Genomic DNA, 22,882 nt, shown 5'->3' with positions numbered 1-22,882 from the left:
GGCTTGCATTTCTTCTTGAGAGTATTGAAGAGTTGTATGAAGAGATTCAAGGGTATTTAATTTCAAAAGATAGATACTATCTATCTGTTCCTCTTCATGCATCAGGTTGCACACAAGGCCTCAACCAGTCTGCCTCCGATGTTGATTGGCTGAAACCCTCTCTAGGTGACTCCATGTCCAGCCCTTTCCTTTCATCTCCCTTTCCACTGTTGTTCTCCAAGTTTCCTTTGGGAGGCCTCATTTTCTTCGGCCGTCTGGAGTCCATCGTAGGGCGACTCTGGAAAGGTCTGCTGTCTGCTGGCGGAGCACATGTCCAATCCATCGCCAACGCCTTCGTTGAACCTGCGTGGTGATGGACTCGGTTTCAGTTCTTTGGTGGAGTAAAAGATAGAAACATTTACACCTTTTTTTTTTTTAAGTGCTGTTTCCCATGGGCAAACTTTACCTTCTCAGCATTCATTGGGATAAAACACAAGTACTTCTTTCTATGGGCAGTAGGGTAGATTTCTTTTACCTGGTATTCATGAATTTAAAAAAAATTGTGCAGCTACAAGATATGAAAGTGAAATGGTAATGCACAAGTGGCTGTCAACAGACCACACAACAGTGGATGAAGCCATGTCCCAAATGTTTACACCAACTGACTTCTCTAACAAGGGGTGAAAAAAAACCAGCACAGATATTCAGTGGTGCAGATTTATTTCCAATCTTCATCTGGTGACCAATGGAAATTTAGTTTTAAAGACTGAGATTCACAAACAATTATCAAAGCTAAAAACTTGGCTTAACATTTGTTTTTTAAATGTCACAAGTAGTCAGGAAACAGTGCTATCTGTTCACTGCACTAGAACTTTCCCTGATAAAGCAAAGTCACGGATAAGCAATCACAGCAAAATAACAAGTAAATGAGCAGATGTGTTTCTACTATGGGACCTTAATGAAAATACTGTTTGACTGCTTACACAAATATTAAGCAGATGTTTCAAGAGAAAGGAAGTAAACGGGCTGAAATATAAAGGAAAATTACAAAACCTTACAAGTGTGAATTTTTTTTAAAGTGTTTCAGTTGACAACACCAAATTAATTTCAAGCATATGCAAATATAATCAAAAGAGAATCTCCCATTTGTCACACTTATCAACAGAGGATCGAATCTGATTGTTAGTGCCTCAGTTTTGATAACAATTTTAATATAAAAAAAAAATCACTGATACTCATGCTGCTTCTACACTTGACTGTCACAAAATCATACCATAAGTAGTGACAAGGTCCATTTCACTTTAAAAAAAAAAAGTTTCTTATCATTATTACATAATATGAAGAGAACGAATCACAAGTTCTGGATCAAAATGCTTGGTACACCACTAGGTGATACCACCTTTTATATGATAGCATTCTTGGGTGAACTATCTGTATAAACCTGTCATTATCAGCATGCACAGCGCTGTTCTCAGCTGCTACTCTTCATTCACAAGAAAGCTGTAGGTGGAAAGACTCAATGTAAATTGATGTTGCCTTTGGCAGAGGATACCATAACAAACCACATGCTTTGTACCACTGTTAAGCAGTAGTCACGAGCCTACAATGGTGATGCCACAAGGCTATGGCTCCAACACCATAAGGCTGGATGCACACATAGTTGGATATGAAAGCTGTCTGTGGGCTAAACGTAGGAGAGGTAACTGAGGCTTTATGCAAATCTAGTAACTAAGGATACACCACAGGGAAGCAGCTGGCTATGTACACTGGTGCTTTATGCAGAGCTTGTAACTAAGGATGGCTTTTAGGAAAGTTTGTTCTAACTAGATGCTGCAAGCAGAGAGAACAGCATGCCCAAGAGAGGATCTGAAGCTAGGACACCTGAATCAACCTATTTTTGGTGTGGAAAACTAGGCTGGAAGAAGCAATACAATAGGAAACTGTTTTCATTCTGCTCTTTAGTGCAGCCTTTCTTGTGCTGTCTATGTCTCGTTGCTCTTCCTGAAAATAGCAGTGCACCAAAAGCAATAGCATCGTTATCAAGCCCATGTTTTCTCCTTGTATGCCAATGGGTAAGAAGCAATCAACTTCAGGAAACATTCCTTAAAAGTGTTATCAGAAACAGTAAAATAGTAAACTGTTTATAGTTTGCATAATGCTAGAGCTCATTCATATCCTGTTTCATCATGAGCCAACTTTGCCACAACCATTACCATGAAACTGGCCTCTTCATTTAACACAAACAACAAAAAATAATGCACTGTTACAACTCCTCAAAAACATCACTGATAATTATTTTTCTATCTGCGGAAAGCTGCTTCACAGCCTTCCAAACTAAGAAACATGCACAAAGAGGGAAGGAAAAGAATCTTTTTTTCCTTTTGTCTCCAACCAGTTGAGCTTCATGCTGTCTTGAATATTTTTAAAATGTCTTTTATGGCAAAATTCTTGAAACAGTAGAAAGGAAACCTATGCATGTCCTAGAAGGTAGGGATAGCCAATGACAAAGCACCTGTAACTCAATTTTTCGTCTCCAGTCAGTGGAACTAAATGCTTTCCTGGATATTCTTAACATTTCTATCAACATTCTTGAAATATATAAAGTTCCCTAACATGTCCGTGTAGTTTTATCCCAAACGAGCAATTCTGTAATAACAGTGAATGATCAACTGTGTTGGGCAGCACAGTAATCTGTCAATTTTTAAGTACAGACAGTCCTCCACTTACGATGTTGTTCCGGTCCTATGTCGCATCATGAACCGATTTTCGCTGTAAGTCGGAACATATGTACATACTGTACATAAATAATATACTGTAAGCACTTATCCTATCCCAACACACTAATTATAAAAAAACACATATAAAATACGTTTAATAATGAAATGAAACATGAAGTTCGCGTTACGACGTTTACGATGCAAAGAAGGCTTTATACAGTCAATGGCAGATGTGTCGTAACCACAAAACAACCTAACTCGGGGCTAACATAACCTGAGGACCCCCTGTACTACTGTTTAATGAGGACAAGTTTTCAGACTGTAAAAATCATAGGTTGATTGGTCCAGCAGCATAGGTAAAAGCTAAAGCTAAATTTAATGGAAGACAAACAGACTGAAATGACCTGGGTCTGCAAGCAGGATGCTGCCATGAATTGTTCTTCACCAATTGGTGAACATGTGAGCTTAATCTTGTACCACTTAGTATGCTTTTCAAATATTGCATATCACGCCCACCTAAATGTGAAAAAATTATTATTTGATCGGCTAGTTCACCACAAGTTTAGTTTAGTTTATTCCTTGTTGCTCCTTTGAGGAGCATAGGGCCACAACACCACCTCACCAGCGGACTCGGTATAGGGCAGCCCCCTTCAGTTGGGCCCATGTGGTTCAGATGTCCTTTGCCTCGCTCTCTACTGTTCTTTTCCAAGTCTGCTTTGGTCTCCCAACTCTCCTCTTCCCCTGAGGGTTCCAGTCAAGTGCCTGCTTGGCAATGGTGTCAGCTGATTTGCGCAGGGTGTGTCCTATCCAGTCTCATTTGCGCTTTTTGATGTCTTGGCTAGTGGCATTCTGGTTGGTTCTTTTCCACAGGCTGCTGTTGGAGATCTTTTCAGGCCATCTTATTTCCAGAATATGACATAGGCATCTGTTGGTAAAGGTCTGCAGCTTGTTGTTGATGGTATTTGTCACTCTTGAGGTTTCAGAACCATACAGTAGGACTGCCTTCACATTGGTGTTGAAGATGCGGGTCTTACTGCTGAAGGATAGTGCTCGGGAGTTCCAGATGGGGTGAGCGCTGTTGAAAGCATGCCTGGCCTTGTTGATGCGGCTTTTGATGTCATCATCTGCTCCACCGTCCTTGTTGACAATGCTCCCCAGATACGTGAAGTGGTCTGTTTCCAGGATGTTTTCTCCTTGAAGTTGGATTGGGAGTTCCTGCTTGTTGTTGATTCTCATCACTTCAGTCTTCTTTCTGTTGACCTTTAAGCCAGTCTTCTCTGCTTCCTCTGTTAGCTAGTTCACCACAAAGGTCATGTTAAGTTCTGTACAGAGCTGTTCAGCATCTTTAAGGGAAAGATGCCCATATAGACAGTCAAGCCTATGGATAACAATATAAAATGGGATTTAAGGTTGTATAACCCAAAAAAATTCATAAGATATTTCTAGATCTCTATGACAAATGAAAATGCCAAGGATTAAGCGTGGTGAATAAAGGTAACATATCTGAAGATGAAAGAACCATTCTTAACCCATGGTGCTTTCAGATTTAACAGGAGCTCATGTCAATGCCATCATCTTCCTGTTTCCAGCCTGCTCCACACAAAATGCTGGTCATGCTACAAATGAACTGACAGACTTGTGCATAAAATAGACAAATCTTCAAAGAAGAACTGTTGAAGATCATGTACACTTGAGAATGCTTCTCTTCTAGAGTCTTCATGAGTGTACTTGTACCCTTAGCCACCACACACCCCCATCCTCCCACCCAGATATAAAGTTCAACAGAATGTGGCACCCATTTAAGAAGAAATATGGAAAATTATAAATGATCTAAAGTTAGTAATCCTACTCTATATCCAGTGCATTATGCTAATCACATTATTTTCTTAGCATATTTCCCCATCTTGAGAGCTCTAGGTTAATTTAGATGCAAATAACTAAACATTGTTAGAAAAGGGATTATTTACTTTGTAGTCTGAAAAATATTAAGAGTTGTTTCTTGTAAAGTGTGATACAGACTATTCTGAGAGCACAGATGTGCAGTGATAAACTGCTGCTTCTAAAGGGAAACCAAGTTGCTTCCTTAGTGCCATGCAAAAACCCAGATTCAAAAAACATCAGTCTACATGTCAAAAGCTGGTATTACCGCTGAACTTAATTGGCTGTTTAAACATGTTGTCACATTTAATGTCTAGCATGACTGAAGAATGGTGTCTAGCTACTGCCAACGATTATAATTTGTCTCAGTATTATGTTAATTGTCAGTCTGGATAAATGTTTTAATATTTTGGAGGACAATGGTCACTATTTAAGAAGCAAGCATGGTTTCTTAAAAAAAAGTCTGGTTTTGGACATCAGCAATTTATGCAAACATAAAATGAGGTCACTGATGCTGAAAAAAAGTTTGCAGCTGTCAAAAGCAGCCAGTCTATTCATGACAGAACTAGACTTGAGTACAGATATGAAGTGCAGTACAAAGAAACCGAGTTCCATATACAAAAATTAGCAAATACCAGCTTGTGTTTGTGTAAGTTAACAGCAGCTACAAGCAACTTTACAATTCATGCAATTTTCATTGCAAGGGAATGACTCGTCCAATTGAGACAGGTTTGATACAGTCACAGGGCTTTACATCTAAGAGATTTTATCAACTCTTCTGTGGTGTCTTTCCTCAAATAATTATAATTCTGTATTGAAACTTAATAAGAGAGTTTACAGACAGTGTGACATTCTTCAACAGGAAAACTACCTGTTGCCATCATTAAAACCTTGCCATACAACACAGAAACAAAGGGGACATTAGCACATGATCTCTATAAACTCTTTCTTGAACAATAAACTTTTCATTTGAAAATGTCTGTTACTTCTTTTCACACAACCTCACCTCTGCCTCCAAATGGGCTTTAAGGAGAATCGTTCACCTCAGAAAATTCTAAATTACTTTAATCAGGATGGGAGAGGATGGAAGGAAACTGTTAAACAACATTTTGTCAGAGTACCTTGTGTCACAAACTGATTGTCCCCACAGCCACACCATTATACCAGTATTCATTAGTATCTAATTTTTGTTAAATATGAATGTTAATAGTGTAAGTTAATGTGATATGCTAGGCCAAAAGCATTTAATAAATGCAGATTAAAAACATTTTTTTTCAATACTGACAAGGTGAGACCAGGATCAGAAGTTTAGATATTTTTGGCACATCATCCAGTGTCATCAGTGGAGGGGCTACTCTATAACCACATAATACATTGGCATGTCAGGTGATGGGATCTCCTTTACTGAAAATGCCACTGTCACTGGTGATGTCACTGTGAGTAGAAAAGGAGCGTCTGTCTTCTGGGTCTGCCAAAAACATACCAGAAGAACTAAAGACAGACAGGCCACCAGACAACAAGGTAGCATCAGCTTGAACATTAAGCTTTTCCTTCAACTCTTCAGCTTCAGTTTCAGTCATTCCCACAGAAGATGACACAGGGGTTTCATGGGAGGCACAAGGAGTCTGATGTGAAGACTGCACTGTTGCCAACCGCTCAATGCCACAGCTCTCATGGTCCTGAGCCGTCAATGTGTGGGGAGAACTGCCACATGAAGCAGATCTCTCAGCAGTCTGTCTGTGAGGGGATGAGCCACTACTTTCAAGTGACAACATCAAAGATATTGAAGATATCTCCTGAGCAGATGGTGAGCCTTTCTGGTCTTTCTGAGACTTTGTGTCCTCTGTCGAAGACTGTTTGCTGAGTTCGCCTTGCACCTTGGTTCGGTCCCATAATTCTGCTGTTTCTTTTCCTGCATTTGGTGACTTTACCTCTCGTCTCCATACACCTTTTGGGTTGGGGTCCAGCTCCTTCAAACGATACTTGAGGCGGTCATTGTCTGCATATTGCTGCAACAGTTGAGCCTCTAGCTGGGTGTTGATGTGCAGCATAGCCTGGTACTTGTCATTCACAGCCTGTAAGAAATTACACAAAACAACATCATTCACAGCCTATAAGATGTCCACAAAATGACAATCAATCATTTAATAATAATAAATATAAGATTTACATACTGCATACTCACACTCGTAAGAAGCATGCTCGTAGCACTTAAGAACAAGAACAAGACAGGGACAATATATGAGGGACAGAAGAACAAACAAACAACACATGAACAATGGAGCATAAACAATACTAATGACAAATACAGAAAATGCAAAGAGGAAAAGTAACAAGAAGAGAGAGAATGGTGATTTTGCAAAGGAAGACAAGTAGGAAAATAACAAGTGGAAAAAGTGGGGAAGGGTATGGCAAAGTACTAGGATTGTGTGGATTTTGTGAATAATTTCTGGAACATTGTTTAAGAAATACAGAATCTGAGTATCAGTAGCTCACAGTAAAAAGTAAATGTGATAAATACTGATGGCCCAAAGGATTACTTAAGTAAGCAAATAAGCATTGCAAGTTGGAGTCACATGTAGGAACAATTCAAAGAAAGTTTAATGGTCTGTGGGAATCCAACACACAGTGCTGAAAAAGTTTTATCTACTTTAAGCAATATACTTTACCTGAATTTCATTTGTGTACATAATCTTGGTGTTCTGGAAAGTATTTTTCATCTCTGCAATGGCAATGTCCTGAAAACAAAAGCAGCCAGGAATTTTTTTTGATGGATTTAAGCTTCCCAACATTCACATAAAACTATGCATACCAACGTTCACATCAACAATGAATGCAAGAAGTAGGTGGACACAAACTGCACATCATTTTCATGAACTCCATTAAAGACTCACTTTGCTTTTGATTATGTCTTCCATTGCTGTAACTTTAACCTGTAATGCTTCTACCATGGGTATGGCCTGACGTAGCTGCTTTCTAAGGTCTGCAAATAAGCATTTCAAAAGATAATAAATATACTGCAGTTTTTTTTGTACCTTCAAAAGAACTCAGGAGGAAAGAAATGAATTTTGTTTGGATACTTGTAACACCATTCTTTTAAAATTTTCATTTTCAAATGTTCTAATGGAAAATTCAAACAATAATTTTGATTATCAAAAAAGCTTTTGGTTTTCAAACAATTGTTGTGGATGTCGACAACAATGATAGCAACCATCGACTGCTGTAAACATACAATCTCCAAGTTTCTGATTTCTCGTTTGGAGGATGGACTGCTGTGATCTCACCTTCAATCTCTGCCTGCAAAGCCTGCACAAGATATGATTGAGGGCTGTTGGAGGAGTGATGCGCACGCTGCTGCTGCAGACGCTCCTGCAAATGTTCCTGTGCCTCCCCCATCAACAGCACCTCCTTCTGCAGCTGCAAAACCTTCAAAAAACGCAAAAAGTTTCATATTCTCACATGCATGTAGATTGCTGCTATGTTTACTAAGACTCCAATGCTCACTTCTCCAATAGTCTGTTACTATTTTTAACTCTTCAGAAATCATAATCAATAGAATTTTCTAAAGAAAAATATAAAACTACATGCTTGTATACAGCACAATTTTGCACTTTTCATGACAATAAGGAAGATGATTCAAAGACTGTCAAAAAAATTTATTTCATAATTTAAACTCATAAAATGGAGGCAAATGCTAACACAATGCAAAAATAAACAGATGCACTTGAAGTATTAAAAGAAAGAAGAGCCTGAAAACATTCAGGTCTGCAGCACTAAGGTAAACACTGACCTGTTCCCGCCACTTGTGAGCCTCCTGAAGTTTCTTCTGCAAAATTTCATTTGACTTTTCCAGCTGAAACATCCCTGCCCTCACTTGTTGCAGCTCCTGTTGAAAATGTATATGGTCAGATCTACTTCAGCATATAATAAAAAGCATGGCATGGGGGATATTTTGACAGTAAATAATCAAAAATGCACTGCAATATAGTTAGGGTTAGCTAATTGCTAGCCAATAGACTTCTATCAGAAGTAAAGTACCATACCTTTTTTAGTTCATCATTTTCAGCTTTCTGAACCAGTAGCAAATTTTTCAGCTCCAAGTTTCCTTCGGTCAAATCTTTATTTTGTTGGAGTGTTGTCCTACAACATGCATGCAGCTTTTGTGAAGCAAATGAAATTCTTTTTTTTTCCTAGTTAATTATAATTGCTAATTTTGAAAGTGTTTTGGATTAACATTTTTAATGTTATGATCTTTTAATACTGATGGCTTAATGATTACCAAACCATTTAATGTGTTGATGAAAATTGATAACAAAATAAGAATTGTCACAGTCTCAGTTTTTAATACAAAGGAACATAAATTTGCACCACTAGTCTGACCTAAATGCAAACAATCTCTCATATTCGTCTGACTCCTGTTTCTGCTCCAGCTGGTGATTTTTGTCCTGCAGAAGCTTGAGGGACACTTGTAGGTTGTGGATGTGTTTCTCACTGTTTTGCAGTTGTGATGTCTGCAAAATGCATTACAAAAGTTCAGATTTCCAAAAGAAGAGGAAGTGATTTGAAAAGCCAGTCTCAGGAAAGATTTATAAAGATTTATAATCTCTAATCAGAAAGGACTGATATGCTTTGAAACAGTTTACGAAAACTGAAACTTATAACTTACCAGCGACTGTACCTGCTCCTCCAGAGTCGTGGCATGAGCTATGCGCCGCAGGAGACGGCGGTTGCGCATGGCGTGGTTGTTGCGTTTGTGCCGCTCATACATCAGCTGGTTGTGCAGCAGCAGGATCTGGCCACGCAGAATGTTGATTTCATCAGCTGGTGGCACACCTGGGATGTAGTCAGCATTACATGCATCAGGCAGGACTTATTGTTTTGTGCACTCACTTTCAACTCCTGTTTATTTCTAAAGAAAAGTTCTCTCCGCCTCCCCAAAACCACCTCTAAATATGTTTTGTTCTATTTCCCTGGAAAGAAAATTTGCAAACAAGCTGATGATATACATGTCACCTCCAATTCCACATGGTTTAATTCAATTAAGGTTGGTTGCCAAAGATGTCCATTAACTACCTACAAAATAATGTTCTGAACGATTTGCATTGTTACCTCATGAAAAGCTTTGATATGTTCAGTTATCTACTAATTTTCTCTAAAGCTGAGCACAAATGATGTAATTTAATTTCAAACAATAAGAAAAGATGTGCTTTTTCACCTTCTCTGTAAAAGTAAAGACTAACCTCCAAAGTGTGTCCAACTGACATTATCCCAACTTGTCAGGGGAATGCGTGCAAGTTCTTTGGCATGCAAGTCACTGCTGCGGGAGAGGTGTCGGTCTAGTAGTTCTGGGGGTGATAGGCTGGAGAAAACAGATGTTTCTGAGCCTGCCAACAAAGAAGTTTCACTAAAAATAAACACTTTACTGAAAAAAAGATTTGCAAAAAACTGAATCTAGCATACCAAAAATTGCGAGACTGTAACATACTGACAGATTTTAAAGCATGTCATTTATATCTTCGAGAACAATTGAAAGATACAATTCTGGACAATTATATTTGTTCCAGAGTGTAATTAAGCTGTCTGCCCAGCTGTAAGCTGATGACACTTTTGCACACCAGCACCAACCAGACCTTCACATACTCATACCCATATCACGAAGATCCCCACCAACAAGAACCACACACAATCACATCACACACAACCATTTAAAAGCGGCACCACTGTAACATCAAAGGTCATTCTCTTCTTGTGCATTCATGTACACAGAGTTAGAATCCTAAAGGGAGGCAACAAAACTCCCTGGTAGGATATGTTTATCATAACAGACAATGAACTGACTTTTGATAGTGTCCGCTGGTCAAAACTCTGGAGGAGTTGCTTTGATCCATCACAATAATCTTGAACCAAGTTCTTGTTACATGAAAAAAACTGTTCTGATCCTTGCTTCAACATGCAAACTCTCCATAGAAAAAGTATTGAAATATAAACATTCTTCAAATACACTTTCCCTTATTCCTCTAAATGACAACTACTATGATTTACAGGTTGTAAACTGCTTATCATTGACATTATTAGCGTAAACAGAAAAGCAACCAGAACACTGAAAAATACTCTGAACACTGCCTTTTACTCACAGCAAAGTAGAAAACTCTTCCATTTTGCTTGTTGCAAACATAACCATAACATGTAAATTAGATAGCAGAAAGAGTAGGAGGAATCAATGAAATAGTTTCATGGGCCATGGGTGGGAGTTCTTTTATCTTAGATTCGTCACTTAGAATAGCAATATACAGTAGGGTTAATAATTGTCTTCTCTTGGATTGGGGAAGTGTTCAATGAGACTTTTGCAGTGGGACAGGACAGTACATATGAATTCACTGCTTGCTGCAGATAATTAAGAAAACAGAATGAAAGCAAATGATTAAGAACAATCCCAATCTCTTTCAAGCAAATTATAGGGCACACAGCAAAGTACAAATGCCATTCAATTTTCAATGACATACAGAGAACACCGCAATAATATTACCAGCTAAGTTTGTAAAACAGAGATTTTGACTAAAAAGGTAGTACTGTGCACACACAAGACCATTTGGAAATAAAAGAAGTTCCCAAAGATGAACTCACAAAAGCATCTCAGCCATGTTCCCAAAGACTGATGTTTTCCATCACACAGCTGCTGCCCTGTCTCCCCAGACACACCGGCCTCCAGGAACACCTGATAACATTGCTCACACACAGCCACTTTCACTGGTGCCAGGAGAGTCTGGAAGAATGCAGCAAACTCTTTAATGGCTGGAGGGACCCCCATACTACCACATGCTTGGTGCTGATTACTTGAGTTCAGCGATGGTAGGCTGCCATCTTTTCCATTCCTGCTTTGTCTGCTGCTGGCGTGGGGCGGTGTCTGCAATGGCAATTCTAAGCTGCCAGTCTCACCAAACTGAACTTCTTTGTCATTCACAGGGACAGATATTTCCAACAGAGTCTCCACTGTGGTGCTTGCTTCAACGGAGCCTGTATCAGAGGAGGAGGACAAATGACAAGAGTCTTGCTCAGGAACTGTGGGTTCCTGGCGGGGCAGAGTAGGACACGACCTTGCTCGACCAGGGCGTGGATGTTTTTCATGAGGACCTGTCAAGGGCTCACCAGCCTGGGTGCTCATGCTGTTGAAACGAATGCGATTTACCTGCACCAAGAAAAAATCTGCTATTTTGGAAACATACTTTTAATCTATCACTATCCCAAGCATTCTTCCAGCATTCAGAGACTGCCATGTTAAACAGTCTTTTTCTGAAGCCATCAAATATCTAGTTTCCTTCTTTATTCACTTTTTTTATTCTTCTTTTTCACTCTTTGTTCTCAACTGCCTTTACCCCCAACCACTCCTACATACTATTTAAAAATCTGTGTCACACTGCTGAAAAGTCTGTCTGAAAATTGTCAACTTTGGAGGCCGATCATTTCCTCCTCTGTTCTACTCTATTTCCTTTCAATGCCTTGAATAATCAACCTACCTTTCTCATAAACTGAATAATGGACTGTGCTGTCAGATGTTGCTGAGGGTCCACTTGGCTTGTATCATCAGTACTGCTGTCAACACTAATGCTGCCATTAAACTGTTTGTCGACTTCTGTAAAATGGCTGACTTCTTGATCCAGAGAATCTACTAATGTAAAGCAAAATATACAAACTTAAAATAATACATTGCCTTTAGCCTATCTAGTTTTATACCTTGCCACTCCAAACTGGCCAAAGTTTAAAAAAATCACATCACATATATGTGCACATCGGCACACTTGCATGTGCATTAACACACACACATGCATGCAGCATACCTCTAGGCACTAGAGAAATATTTCTTCTCAAGAATACCTTTAAATACTCCACCTACAAATATCTAACAGTGATTACAATACCCTAGGCAAGAAATAACAAGGAAATGTAAAGTTCACATTTGTTTAATGCCTATGCGCTAACCTTTATGACTTGTGAATACAGGTTTGATATATTGCAATAAGCCTACAGGAGGAATGTTGCTTCCTCACATCTGAACTGACCCATGAAGATCCACAGACTTCACCAAAACTTGCCTGATTCTTGTGATGTCTGTACAACTGGTACAATAATGTCCTCAGCCACAGCACCTGGCACAGTTAGTGCCAACTCTGGATCCTCTCTTAGTTCCCCTAGTCTCCCTGCTTCCTGTGGTACTGTGAGGTCTCCAAGTTCTGTATGTTTCAGTCTTTCCACTGCTCTTGACTCTGGTGATCTGTCAAACTGCAGCACACGTGCAGCTGTATATTCACAAAACTGAAACGTGGATGACTCAACGGTTTCTGCTTGAGGTCGCATGGGCGAAGGATCGACACTTGGGGCTTGTGAGGGTGGAGGAGCCCTCACTGTAAAGGGGGAGACAAATGCACTGCATCCTGGTGTGCCCTTGAGACCACTTCGGTAGACTGAAGCTGATTTAATGTTGTGCCCTGCTAGGCTCTGCTCAAAACAAAGAAATTAATGCCACTTAATGTTCACTGCCACTCCATTTGGATACACAGTGCTTTCCTCCATGTTAACTAGAAACTACATCTGCATACACAACTTAGTTCTCAGCAGTATTTTTGTTAAATTGTAGCCTTTTTACTTTCTAAATATCATATATACAGGTAGTCCTCGGGTTACGACGGTCTCGAGTTACGTCGTTTCGTGGTTACGACACTCATTCCGACTTACGAGGTCAGTGCATCAAAGAAAAGGAAGGCCATCACCATGGAGGTGAAAGTGGATATCATAAGGCAATCTGAGAAGGGGAAACAGCAACAGAAATTAGCAGGTCATTAGGACTTAGTCGTTCGACTGTCGCTACGATTATCAAGGATAAAGATCGCATCCTTGAACACGTGACAGGATCTGCTCCTATGAAAGCGACAGTGATAACAAAGCGTACAGTACTGTACAATATCTTACTGTACTTATGTTTATTGATAATTATGTAGGGCACTGTGTTAGGATAGGTGTTTGGATAGGCTAAGTGTTTGCAGTACTGTACTGTTACTATGGTACAGTACTGTATGAACGTATGATCCGACTTACGTCGAAATTCGGTTTACGACGCCGCATTAAGAACGGATCCCCGTCGTAAGTCGAGGACTACCTGTATTGTGATCGCATTTCATCAGGACAAAGCAAATTTTCACAAAAACTTTTTTTTTTGTACCTGAAACACTACAAGAGGCTCACATTGGTGTTATTTTTGTTTGTTTTTTTCTCATTTTTTACTTGAATTAGATACTCATTAAAAGATATCAAAGGAAAAAAAAAAAAGGATTAACCTTGTCAGGCTCTTCTGTGAGTGCTGATGGATCAGTTGATGGTAGCTCTGGGGTCGGCATTGCAATATGGTGAGGACCAAACACTGCGGACAGATATATCGAAACAAATAAATAAAAATCAAGATTTAATACCATATAGGTATAGTCAAATATCAAACTACATCATCAAAAATATTTTATTTTACAAATAAAGCACGAAAAGTCACAAAATTAACGGATGTTTAATGGCTTTAATTATAATGGGCACTTATTATGTTACCGTTTCATTAGCATTCCCCATTAAATGCAATGTTTTCGGATCTTCGTTTAATACTGTTGCTTGTTTTTTTAAATTTTAGACTCCTATAGACACACTAGCAGCTTTATTTATCAGGCACAGAAAAAGTACACATCAATTCACATGAATACTTCCATGACCTTAATCCTTGCTGATAAGAAAATACTTTAATCATCTTGTTACTGTTCTCTTAGTATCAGCTGATAACAAATAATGATGAAATATCCACTTGTTCATGTCTAGTTATGAAGAACTGTCTTACAAGATGAGACCTCCAACCTAAACCTACTCCCAACATCAAAACATTTGTTTTCAGGTCCCTTTGCTAAATTTCTCTACATGATTTGTATTTTTCTTCTGTGATTTATTCATAATTCTATGTGAAGGAAAATACTGCCCCAAAGCACAACACTGAAACAATATGTCTCACCTACTGATGTTTGCCCAGAAGTACCCTGGTCATACACAATAGCTGGTGTAGCTCGCTCGGATGTAGGTGGAGTTGACAATCCTATTAGCTGTGAAGGGCTGAATACCATGGCTGTTGGGTCCTCTACTACAGGGAACATGTGGTCCACAGCATCCAGCTTTTCCTGCCAGCTCTTTTCTGAAAATGACACATCATTGACATCAGTTGCTTATGTCATCAATGTGTACAAGGTTCAAAATTGTCTGAAACATTAACTTCATCACCACTACAATAAACAGTATTTACTGGATAAAACAATGTGTACCTCTTGAGATAAAATGACACGGGAAGCTGGTACACAGTCATGATCTGTGTTTTCATCCCAAGAAAAATTTGGGGGTGAAAATACAGAAGTTGATGCTGATTAAAAATGAAATGCTTTGTTAAATGGCTGCTGCTGGCTAATAATGCCAGTTCATAAAGCAGAACCTGAGCTTTGCAAGTGTTTTTAGGAAATAAAGTATTTAGCTTCTTACAAAATTTTAGGTAAGTTATGTCATTCCTCGTTACAATTACAAAATATTCTGCAGTTTAATGAAAGTTAAAGTTCATATCAATTAAAAAGATAAAGTAAAGGGGTTTAGAGCCTCTTGACTATAAAGGCAGCAAATTGTAAATGTCTAGTGCTCTAAAAGCCACCTTACATGTTTTCTAATAAATCAGATATCTATCTACATCTGGTCACTGTCCTAGGCAAGCCTCAAACTGGTGATCTTCTGCTCCAGCAGCCACCATGTTGATCACTATTAATAACATGCCTGATTTTATTTCATAGAAGAGTATAAGCAGCCACCAAAACAAAACAAAAAAAGTTCTTCTGTGATCATAAGGCTTTGAGTAGTCAACAGTTGCCCTGAAGCATAATGCTGTCCTGAGAGGTCTATCATGTAACAACTAATCATTACAACTGCCAACAATCACACACCCTGTACATCTTTTCTGCCAGAGAGTTCCTGACACTTCAGAGGGCGAGGCACAACACTTGAGATGAGGGGACACCTCAGCTCTTCGCACACACCCTCAATGACATCCAAGCACATCTTTGCACAGCTGACCACCACATCCTGGGGCTCCAGTCGCTGCCACCTAGTGAGCATAAACATCTGAAGCACCTACAGTCATGTCCGTCAGAACGCCTACATTAAAGGCTAATATGTGTAAAACTAGTTTGAAATGAATAGGTCTTATTAAATGTAAGACAGAAATTCTCAAAATTTGAGTGAAAATCTCATGGACTCAAGTACTTGAATTTATGTTCGACTGGGCCATAGGACCTCAATATGAAGCAATATGACCTCTCAATAAGATGTGCACTAGATTCAAGATTTCCTCTTCCACAATGAATGTCAATGACGGCTTGTTCATGAGTCAGGATTAGGAGTAACTCATTATCTTCATGATTTTAAGGCCTGATAAGTCCCGAAAAGGAAAATTTATGTTTTCATGATATCGCTAATTTTTTTACATAAACTATTTTGCCCTTGAATGGAAGTTCCAAAAAATGGTTTTATTTCACATTTCACACTATTGGTTGTCATGGAAATGATCCAAAATTTTATTTCTTTTTATTTAACAGCGTAAAACTTCGTTAATTTTGTGAGTAGTAGACTTTAAATTCTTTTCGAAATAATTAACTAAAGGAAAGATCTACAATCGTATGAGGAAAAATGAGCAAAATCAACTTAGTTACTTTTTATGAATTTTTTTTTTGGTAAAACAATGTAACATCAAATTAAAAATTTCTCATAGAAATGTTTAAATATGTATAAAGAAAAACTCAAGCAAATTTCAGGTCTTTATTACACGTCAATAAAAAGTTATAAGGTTCTGAAGTAAACAAGCTAACAAAAACAAGAAACTGAGAAAGCAAGAAACAAAAAGGTGAGACCTTAGCAGGGCTTCTGCTTACGCAAAAAATTGCGTACAGTACGCATTAAAAGTTCGGAAGACCCCTTCAATTTTCGTCAATGGGGTCCCCTTCAAATTTGGGCAAAGAACAGGGACCCCTTAAAATCTGAAAAAGGGGTCCCTCGAACCCCAAAGAATTTAGCCTTAGCAGAAACCCTGCCTTAGTAACTCTGTTCTAAGCCTTTCATGAAATTTATGTGTTTGATAAAAATATAACCACCTTTTAATGTTTTCCAATGTATAACTTAAACATAACTAATAAAACTATTTCACTTTTTGAAAAGTTAGCATGGATGCTGTTGTGTGTGCAAATGTTGATTAGGCTGTAAAGAAATACACAGCAACATAAAAAAGGTGTTTGCAAACATTGTGCTACACAGCAATAGGTTTAGTTAGTTGTGAGCATCTACTGAAGTAGCAGCATTAGTGGGAAACACTCTGTGCTCATCTTTCTTAGCCAGCAGTTGCAGGGTGATGGGATGAACATCAACATCTAATTCTTTCATTAAGGAAATAAGTTCAAATGCTTCTTCATTAAAGAAACTGCACACAGAACTGAACCCTCAGGAAGGAAGTCTTTGGGGAGTATAACCCATTCATGGAATCTAGACATACATAATTGAATGCACCAGAATTTTGAGCAGCTTCTCATATTCTGTTCTTCTGTATCCTAGGATTATTTTATGAATTACCTCTGTAGTCACATAGATTAAAGATGTATGATTTTTGTGGCTATTTTAGGACATTTCTGACCCTTTGTCTTATCTAAAAAAGAGCGGGAGTCATAGAATGAGAACCTTCTATCGGCCTTGACCTGGTGTTTCTTTAAAATGCAATTGAAAGCTCTTACAGTATGCAATGTGACCCAGTTTCTCAAAAGGCCGAGTGTGTTGCTATGTCCAAAACATTCTTTACTCTTGCTAATTCTGCGCTTGGCAAAAGAAAATATGAATCAGTCTTTAGTGAAAAAAAATACATATTTCTACATGGTTTTATGAAAAAAAATCACCTGGAGAGTGGATAGAAGACACTTGAACATTCATATTATGCCATACAGTGGAACCTCAGTTAGCGAACGCCTCGGATAGCAAATATTTCGGTTAACGAACAAAAATTTCGTTAAAAGTTTGTCTCGGATAGCGAACAAAATTTCGGATAACGAACAGCCACGTGAACCACACGTGACCGACCAGCATGTCATCATTCGCGCTCGAGACACAGTTACGATCAGTTGTTCCTTATCTATGCGCATCCTTCTTATTAAGTGATTTTTGTGCTTTATTTTAATAAGACAATCCTCAATCATGGCTCCAAAGAAGATTAAGAGCAATTAATAGTAGTGAGGTAATGACAAGGAAGCGGCCAACAAATGAATTGAAAAAGGAAAGGATTTCAAAGTATGAAGGTGGCATGCGTCTGTCGGATGTGTGATGTCGTATTAGCGAAGAGTTTTACAAAAAAGGCAGAGGGAACAGCTAGACATATTGTACAAGTGTTTTCCTTTAACCTCAAAGCTACAGAAAAGGGAAGTCACCCCCGATTTTATAATGTCACGTGTGCTCATGGAGGGGGAATCAAAGCAGTAATTCCACCCCTTCCTCCCCACACCTGCTTCCAACCACGCCGTCAAAACGGCAAGTGTTCTTATATTTAAATGCTTTCGTTAATGTTTTTATGTTTATTTAACTCCATTTATATTGCATTATAACTGTTCTCATTAAAACAAATACCTATATATATATATAGCTTGTAACTTTCAAATATTAGCGAGTCAACAGGGGCTGGGAACCAATTAAATCTGTTTCCTTTATTTCTTATGGAAAAAATTGTTTCGGATAACGAACATTTCGGATAACGAACAGCTTTCCGGAACGGATTAAGTTCGTTAACCGAGGTTCCACTGTAATCTCAAAATAGCCAAAAATGAAAATTTTGGTCAAAATGAAGGGGATGTGTCTAGCCTTCAGTGGAAACAGCAAAACTAAATGAACTTTGATCTTTAGCCAAAGCCTTTTTTTTCTTGGGGTTTCAGAATACAAAATCTCACATTGTACCCTTTGAACATTGATCACTCACCTTGTTTTGCTTGTCTCTGTGTCCTTGCTGCCAGTGATAAGGTTAGGATGAAACCTCAGTCTCTCTAACATGGGCTGCAAGAGCAATGAAAACTAGTTACCATGCTAACAATGCCATTCTCAAAGCAATAAAAATTAGCCACCGTGCTAACAATACCATTCTCACTAATGTGCATCTACCGAATGATCTTTAATCAAAAAAGAGGAAATATATGCTTCCACAACCTTCTCAACATGCACTTCATAAATTCAATTATTATTATTATTATTTGTTTACAACCTCGCTATAATCTGATCCCAAAACTTTTGCATCTTTACAACTGGTCTCAATGGTAGTTGTATGAAAAATCACTCACAACAATAACTTCATTGTATGCATGAAGATTTTCCTTTTTCGCATAGTTGATGCGCAGGAAAGAAACAAGCGTACAAGGGAACATCCCATACAGGCGAAGAAAAAATCCATATACAGCCACATGGAGATGAAGGATGAAGATGTCAGGGCAGTTGGCTGAAGTGGAAAAAAAAAAATTATCCTTTGATGATGCTTTTGTTATCAAGACAAAAAAAGTCCACATATGAAAATACCTTCTATTAAGTCACTTAAGTTCTAGATGAATATTTAAACATTATTTGGTGTATTCTGATAAACTTTGTTTATTTTCTCACCAAATATTTTAATTTAGATGATGAAACCAATTTGTTAGCTGAAAAAAGCTTACCTGGCTTTTTAACAAGAAGTCCTACCACACGTGCAAAAGCTTCCAATACTTCTGCTAAGTGTGGCTCAATGCTGACGGGCACAACAGGAAGTAAAATTACTAGCACCAAGATGCTTGTCATGAGGATGGGAACATCTGTCTCGGACTACAGACAGTCACATAATCGTCCAAAAGTGATGATGTTGGGGCAAAACTTAGTTTTTGAATGTCTTGGTAAGCACAATAAATAGAGAAATTATAAAATTACAAACATGAATTTGAGAGAAAGCTGCTCCATACGTTTACTTTGGTAATACTTAACATGCTACACATGTACACTGCTACAATGGTAGTCACATAAACCAGCAATTAAGCTGATAATACTTTTCAACAAAATGATCATAGAATCGATCAAATCAACAGAGAATCAATCATTTTGCAATTTTTGTGCACTGAAACTATTTTTTGGCTACACCATAGAAGTACCTTTAAGATCTTAAGAAGTGTGGTGAAAACAGATCGAGTCACTATGCTGTGTGTCCATGGCGGCTGCTGGTTTACAAGAAACAGCAGAAGCTGTGTTGCCTGAAGTCGAGTGTCTCCACTACGCAGTCCATCATGGATCTTTTCAATCAGCACCTGTAGTCAGCATCTATCTTTATCATTCCACTTCATAGTAAAATAAAGGTAGCCTAACAGTTGTAAAAGCAGTAACCTGTGACTTTCTCAGACACAGATCCACACCCTCTTCTTTTGCAAGCTTTTAACTTCCCTGATAAATCAGAAGCCCATTTTGAGTTTGAAGCATTAACTATTGCTACAAATAGTGTCTTTAGAGTACATGTTTTTTGCATTCAGTTTGGCTTTTAAGGAATTATTTTGCTATAGTTACCTTCCTTGGAACTGTTTAGGGGATCGTTCTTTTTGAAAATGACAAATCAGAGATCCAAATCGCATCGATTTTCAAAGATTTTCAAAGATAAAAGTATTTTAACAGTATATTAAGATGCTTTTTGAACAATAAAGCAGATGCTGTTGTTATTTATCCTTTGCATATTTTATATATATATATAAACTGAATTTCTGACAAGATTTGTGATTTTAAAAATTTTAGTCTTTATAAGATTTATATCCACCAAAAAAAAAACAACTACTGTTGTACCTGACAGTGTTTTTTTTTAAAAATTTGTTGGAAAATTGATAAAAATTCATGAAAAGAAAAGCCTGTGGCCTAGGGGTTAGAGTCTGGTCAGTTAAACAGTAGTTGATAAAGACATTCAGTTATTATCACCTTTTCTAGCATTGACATATTTTCATGCACTCACCTTATCTAGTGGCTCTCGAACTTCTGCAAGTAATGCTTGTGCCTTGAGTGAACGTGTGCTGAAGAAGTAATCAACAAGAGTGTTGATGAGCCAGAGTTCCTTACCTGCACATCATATATGAGAAGACATTTGCACAAAAATCTGCACATATATATGTGCACCTACATCTATATAAATACACTTTTTTATCAATAGACACACATGCACACACAAAATATGCACAGATATTTTTATTTTTATATAAACAAATATCTTCACAACACAGATGGCTACATATATATTGCATGCATTTTTAGATATATATGTATCTGCCATTCTCCTTCCCCAATCTTTCCAAAGTAAGAAACAAATAAAAAATATGACCATCTGTGTCAAAGTCAAAAACACAATCAAAATTAACCATTTAGATATGTACACATATACAAACTTAAAAGAAGCCCATCATAATCAGATCTCAGAGTATATGCACCTTGAGACAAGTTTTCCAAAATTAGTTGATGGATATCATCTACTATTGTTAAATCCGTGGATTCTAGTAGTCTGAAGATTTCTTCCACAGGCACAGGGCGGTCCCCTGACCCCACCTGGCTGCCTGAAGCAGCCATATCTGTTCAGGAAACCTGCACATTATAGTAATCTTATTAATGATTGTTTACTACTTAAGTGATGTTTCTTCTTAAGGGAAAAATATCTTATCTACTTTTGCTATCTAAAGATTGTCTAATCCAGTTGCTGATGATATCATTATTATTAAAATAGTTGGAAATTTATTATTTTTTATCATTTAAAAAATGTTTTTACTATGGAAATAAACACAGAGGCTGAAGTTATAAAGGCCATTTGTATTTCTGAAAAATAGGAGTCTGTAGATGCACAAGACTTAAGGATGAACTACACATTATGATTTATAGAAAAAGACAGAGTAACAGGCAAAGAATGAACCTCCTGAGCTGTCCTTATTTTCCTTATGTCAACACACACAAAAAATCGGTTTGCATAACTGTACATATATGCATTGTAAAATCATACTCTCTTTCCCTCCCCTGTAGTTTTCTCTGAGTCTTTTTCACTGACAGACAAAGCAAACTTTACTGTAATTTATCCAAGCTTATCTGATGGCCTGAATGCCATGGATTAGTCCATTAATATCAGTCTCATTAAGGTCTTAATTAATATTGTGTAAGTCGTTGCAGCTAGTAGTTGAGTTACTTGTGGTGCAAAAATGTGTAAAGTTCATGCTGTCAGTATTATCCAAATGCGCATACTATTGCTCAGATTCTTGTGGTACAGTATATAGCCTACACTTACGGCTCTCGGCCCCGCATATGACACTCGCCCAGGGTCCTAGCTGTTATACCTATACTAATGACAACAGCAAACACTAAAATGATCACCAAGAATTTCTAGCCGGTATGTGAAGCAGAAAAAAATAATTTTGCTATGTTTATCGGTCACTGTCAAGCCATTAACTGTATGATTGTATCTGTGAATGTTACATATATTTTTTCTCCATAGCTCGTGTCTAATCTTAATTCTGCAATTATTATTGAATTAGTTATCTACGGATTACATCTCTTTTCTACTTGAAGATCAGAGCAGAGCCCACAAGATCGACTATTCGAGTCATTAAGTAATAGTTCTCTTAAGTCATATAGCGCTTACTTGTAAAAAATATATCGATTTTGCTCCCCCCCAACCTTCAACAACACAAAGTGACAGCCAACAGAAGCAAGAAACGTCATCTGTTGTTGACAATGTCCATGTTTCAATTTTACTTGAATTTTGTTCTGAAGATCTGAGCTTAAACAGGACACAGAACTGATCCTAAATGTCTTCAGATACGCAGCCACTCCATCTTTCAAAATAATAGATAGGCTTTGACAAGTGTAGCCCGAAGTTTGTCACCTACCTGCTGGTGTTTGCAGACATCAGTCACGGGTTCACCCATAATGCTGCACGGGACATAACTCTTAGTACAAGCTAGCGCGCGCGACTCCATTGTCAAGATGTTGGATGTGTATGCGAAACTCCACTCACCAGACATGTGTTTTAAGGCCATCAGTTCTAGTTTTTACGCAGCATGACACAAGAATAAGATTCCTACTGTTTTCTGTCTCATCGTTACTCTTCTCCGCATTTGAAAAAAAAAAAGGAATGCAATATCTAACCGCGTGAAAGCCACAGTCGACCCTAGTCGAGAGTTCTTCATCGAAACACTGTCCTG

The 22,882-nt window shown here is 38.0% G+C and overlaps 1 protein-coding gene across 2 annotated transcripts; it reads right to left on the bottom strand.

Annotated features, from left to right (window-relative positions):
* Positions 1-5,095: 5,095 nt before the first annotated feature.
* LOC112575235 (hamartin-like) lies at positions 5,096-22,873 on the bottom strand. 2 transcript variants are annotated; one of them, XM_025256936.1, is made up of 22 exons: positions 22,568-22,873; positions 21,128-21,278; positions 20,659-20,762; positions 19,820-19,972; positions 19,355-19,499; positions 18,989-19,143; positions 18,634-18,707; positions 15,575-15,735; positions 14,611-14,787; positions 13,904-13,986; positions 12,665-13,067; positions 12,089-12,237; positions 11,199-11,760; positions 9,815-9,958; positions 9,241-9,407; positions 8,955-9,085; positions 8,618-8,714; positions 8,365-8,460; positions 7,859-8,000; positions 7,469-7,557; positions 7,244-7,312; positions 5,096-6,649 (listed from the first exon to the last, which is right to left on the bottom strand). In XM_025256936.1, exons 2-22 carry the CDS (start codon positions 21,261-21,263, stop codon positions 5,957-5,959), a joined length of 3,930 nt encoding a protein of 1,309 aa, XP_025112721.1. In that variant the 5' UTR covers positions 21,264-21,278; positions 22,568-22,873; the 3' UTR covers positions 5,096-5,956. The 2 variants fall into 2 exon arrangements, with proteins under 2 accessions (XP_025112721.1, XP_025112720.1); XM_025256935.1 differs by having other exon boundaries at positions 12,089-12,240; positions 22,568-22,872.
* Between the last annotated feature and the right edge of the window lie 9 nt (positions 22,874-22,882).

Source organism: Pomacea canaliculata, linkage group LG11 (genome assembly GCF_003073045.1).
Source record: "Pomacea canaliculata isolate SZHN2017 linkage group LG11, ASM307304v1, whole genome shotgun sequence".
Taxonomy (NCBI): domain Eukaryota; kingdom Metazoa; phylum Mollusca; class Gastropoda; order Architaenioglossa; family Ampullariidae; genus Pomacea; species Pomacea canaliculata.
Note: the sequence above shows the minus strand (reverse complement) of the source record. Positions and strands in the feature narration are given on the sequence as shown.

Coding starts and splice junctions, on each gene's coding strand:
- LOC112575235 (XM_025256935.1), bottom strand. CDS start 21,263: ATGGCTGCTTCAGGCAGCCAGGTGGGGTCAGGGGACCGCCCTGTGCCT. Junction 13,987..14,610: donor TTCTGGGCAAACATCAGTAG/GTGAGACATATT, acceptor ATCTGTCCGCAG/TGTTTGGTCCTCACCATATT. Junction 8,001..8,364: donor CTCACAAGTGGCGGGAACAG/GTCAGTGTTTAC, acceptor CGTTTTTTGAAG/GTTTTGCAGCTGCAGAAGGA.